Source organism: Phaethon lepturus, unplaced genomic scaffold (genome assembly GCF_000687285.1).
Source record: "Phaethon lepturus isolate BGI_N335 unplaced genomic scaffold, ASM68728v1 scaffold11494, whole genome shotgun sequence".
In the NCBI taxonomy this organism is placed as follows: Eukaryota; Metazoa; Chordata; class Aves; order Phaethontiformes; family Phaethontidae; genus Phaethon; species Phaethon lepturus.
This window is the reverse complement of record NW_010535493.1, coordinates 39630-43245: the sequence shown is the minus strand read 5'-3', so window position 1 is coordinate 43245 and position 3616 is coordinate 39630. Positions and strand designations below refer to the sequence as shown.

General features: G+C 42.1%; 1 protein-coding gene across 1 annotated transcript in view; it reads left to right on the top strand.

Moving 5' to 3' along the window:
* The first annotated feature begins 247 nt into the window (after positions 1 to 247).
* RPA1 (replication protein A1, 70kDa) overlaps positions 248 to 3616 on the top strand; it is a 23401-nt gene continuing 20032 nt past the window's right edge. The window contains exons 1-4 of the mRNA XM_010285834.1: positions 248 to 290; positions 1021 to 1099; positions 1646 to 1754; positions 2592 to 2680. Of these exons, the coding sequence (XP_010284136.1) occupies positions 249 to 290; positions 1021 to 1099; positions 1646 to 1754; positions 2592 to 2680 (319 nt within the window). The 5' untranslated portion in view covers position 248. The remainder of the gene's footprint in view (positions 291 to 1020; positions 1100 to 1645; positions 1755 to 2591; positions 2681 to 3616) is intronic.

The window sequence follows — 3616 nt, the reverse complement described above, 5'->3', positions numbered from 1 at the left end:
GAGAAGACTAGACTGGCTCGGGCCTGGGCACTAACTCCCGCCCCGGTCCTGAGGGGAGAGACCAGGCCCGGAGCTGGGCCCCGCCGCGGTCGGAGGGAGGGCTCCTGCCGGGTTCAGCGGTGATGGCTGTTCCCGTGTCTCTGGCCCTTCCACGTCGATACTCCCTCAGCTGTGGGTCTCAAAATGTTCCCGAGTGAGGTGGTGGCACCACCTTTCTGACGGACTCTTTTTCTTTTCTCCAGGCCATAATGCAGGGGGAGAACGTCTCCAAGCCCGTGCTGCAAGTCATCGTGAGTACTCCCCCTCACCTCTTGTGCCAGCCCGTTAGCGACTGCGGGTGCTTACGTGCAGGCTGCTGAGTGCAGCCAAACTTCTTCTGCAGAGGAGCTGAGCAAGGCTCATGTACTCTAAATGTTGGTTTGCGTGTCCTGGGCTATGTTGTAGATATCGGTGCTCAAAAAAAAAAAAAAGCTGAGTAGATAGGTCTATTTGCTAATGATGTCACTTTATGTTTTTGAAGAGTTTCTGAACAAATGACAGGAGGGTCCAGAGGAGGCCACAAAAATGATCAGAGGGATGGAACACCTCTCCTAATGAGGACAGGCTCAGATATTTGGGGTTCTTCAGCCTGGAGAAGAGAAGGCTCTGAAGAGACCTTATTGTAGCCTTCCAGTGCTTAAAGGTAGCTTAGAAGAAAGACAGGGACAGACTTTTTAACAGGACCTGTAGCAATAGGACATGGGGTAATGGTTTTAAACTGAAAGAGGATGGGTTTTGTCTAAATATAAGGAAAAAAATTTTCACAACAAACGTGGTGAAACCCTGGCCCAGCTTGCCCAGAGAGGTGGTCGATGCCACATCCCTGGAAACATTCCAGGTCAGGCTGGATGGGGCTCTGAGCAGCCTGCTCTAGTTGAAGATGTCCCTGCTCATTGCAGGGGGGTTGGACTGGATGGCCTTGAAAGGTTCCTTCCAACCCAAGCCATTCTATGATTCTAATAATCTGTTGTTTCCTCATAGAACACACGGGCTATTGCTACAGGAAATGGGCCACCACGTTACCGAGTGTTGATGAGTGATGGTGTTAACACACTCTCCTGTAAGTATCTCAAGCTGCAGTGAGATCTTTGTAAGTGTAGAGATGCGAATGGTGCTAAAGTTTCCGGTCTAGTGTCTAGGTGCAAAGCGATGAAATGAGCATTGAACGAGAACGTGGCTTATATGGAAACCACAGACTCTGAAGTGTTCAACTCATTTTAACATTTAGACGAAATCCTTCTCTTCTAGAACATTCTTTGTGAACTTTAAGCAGTTAACTTGCTACAGGGTATAATGAAAATTTAGAAACCTATATATGTTTTTGTAATGGTGATTTTAAAGTATTGTAGCTTAATCCTTCTGACTTCTTTCATGTATGATCATTCTAGCTATCACTGCACTCTGAAGTTTGGGAAATAAATACGGTATAGTTTGTGCTTAGTTTTGGTGACTTGTTAGCAGTTACACTGTTTTTTGTGTGTTAACTGAGCAAACTGTAGATCTAATGCAACACTAGACTGGCTGGAAAAGTTACGGTCAGCCATGACAGCCCCCTTTTAAGACTGGTAGTGTTAATTGTTTCAGTGTTTTTTGTCTGTTTCTGCAGCATTCATGTTGGCAACACAGCTGAACTCTCTGGTGGAAGAGGAACGCTTATCAGCCCAATGTATTTGCCAGATTAACAGATTCATAGTCAACAGCTTGAAAGATGGAAGGTATATATGTTTAAGTATGGTTCTACAGAAGGGCAGCTGCACTAGTGGGTTCTCTGTTCTTTGTGACTAAGCAGAGGCCAAATGCTTTTTATGGGCATTATCTGAAAATATTCTGTCTTTTGGGTGCAGGAGGGAAAGTACATACACAGCACAAGCAATAGCAGAAATAAAAAAAATACAGAATGTGAGTGCAGTGGGTTCTGATATGCCTAGTACAGTGATTTAATAATTTAAAGTTTCCAGTTTGAATACTCAAAGTTGTACAAAGCTTCATTAAAATTTGCCTAAAGTGACCTGCTGTGGAAAAGAAGCAGTGAAGATTTCTTGTTACTTTAAGTGTTGTGGAATCTGGTCTTTCTTTTATTAAAAATTGAGGGAAGGGAGGTAGGATACTGCAAAACAAGAAGTGATCCAAGTAAAGTGATTATGGAAAACCCATGTATGTGCCTAGGAGAATATGAACTAAGGTTCATATTCTTTTTATTCAGCATTTTTGTGGCAGGACTATGACTTCTTTTGAGGCAGGGAGTATATTCTTTGTTGTAAAATCTGGTATGGTTTTGATACTTTTGAAACACCATGTTGTTTCAAGCCATTTTTTTGTGCCCATTCAGCCTGCCATCATCAGTCCTTGATGAAAGGTGATACTGTTTCAAGCCTACTTGTACCTCATGAGAGGGTTAGGTTGACAGTGGAGAGCTTTTGTCTTCCAGATCCCTAGTCGGAAGAATCAGCCCCTAATGGTTGGTTCTCTTATCTGCCGCAAAGGATATTCAGAGTCTGATAGACTTGCAGAGGGAGTGAAAGTCTTTATTGCTGTCTGTTCTGTGTTTGTAGGAGAGTGGTTATACTGATGGATTTAAATGTTCTGAAAACTGCTGATAAGGTTGGTGGGAATATTGGCAATCCAGTGCCGTACAATGAAGGTGAGTGTCTTCTGTAAAGAAATACCTTTCTGAACAGACTGTCTGTTATGATAGCCTTTCAGCTGTCTGTTTCTTTCACTTAGAGAAGCAAACATGTTCAGCTTGCGTATGCCTGGAACAGCGATGTCCAGATGTTAAAAATCCTTTCTATTTGTGTAACACAAAATGGGTTTTGTTCATATTTTAATGAACTCTACAGCATGGCTGAAGCTTCAGTCTCCACATGGTATTGGGGAGTATCTATACCTTATGATAACATTGGCAGGTTTTTATTATATGTTAGTGGTCTCTACCTAAGAGTTCCAGTAAGTATGCGGAAGCTGTTCTATGTCTCTTCATAATGAGTAACCAAATAGATTAGTATTTCTTCTGTCTGGAAAGAAAACAGCAGAGGAAGATGTAATAATGATCTATGATACTATAAGATGGCGTGGAGGGGATGAATAAAGAATGATGAATCTCTTTCTTTTCTACTTTCATTTGATGCTCTTTAGTTCTCATATTGTCAGGTAGTGGCTTTAAAAAAAAAAGAAAAGGCTGTATCGTACCCCCAAACAGTACGTAGTTAAATGATGGAACTTGTTGAAGTAGGTGCCAAAAATTGGCACAGGTTCAAAAAGCAATTAGATGTGAAAGAAAAATCCATTAAAGGCTGTTAAACATAACAATACATCCTCTGCATGAATGTTAGGTTCAGGAAGCACTAAAACTTAAATTGCTCAAAGTACATGCGTGAGAGACTGGTATGGAAACACAGCCAGCATACAGACTCTCCTAAGCACCCGTTCCAACCCTGCCATCTGAAAAACGATGATGTGCTGAGTGGACCTTAATCTGACCTGCCGTGAATCTTTTGTTTCTATTATGTTGCATAAGTAACTGTGTTCTTAATTTTTCTTGTGCTGAGCTTACAGTTCTCAGGCAAACATTTTTTGA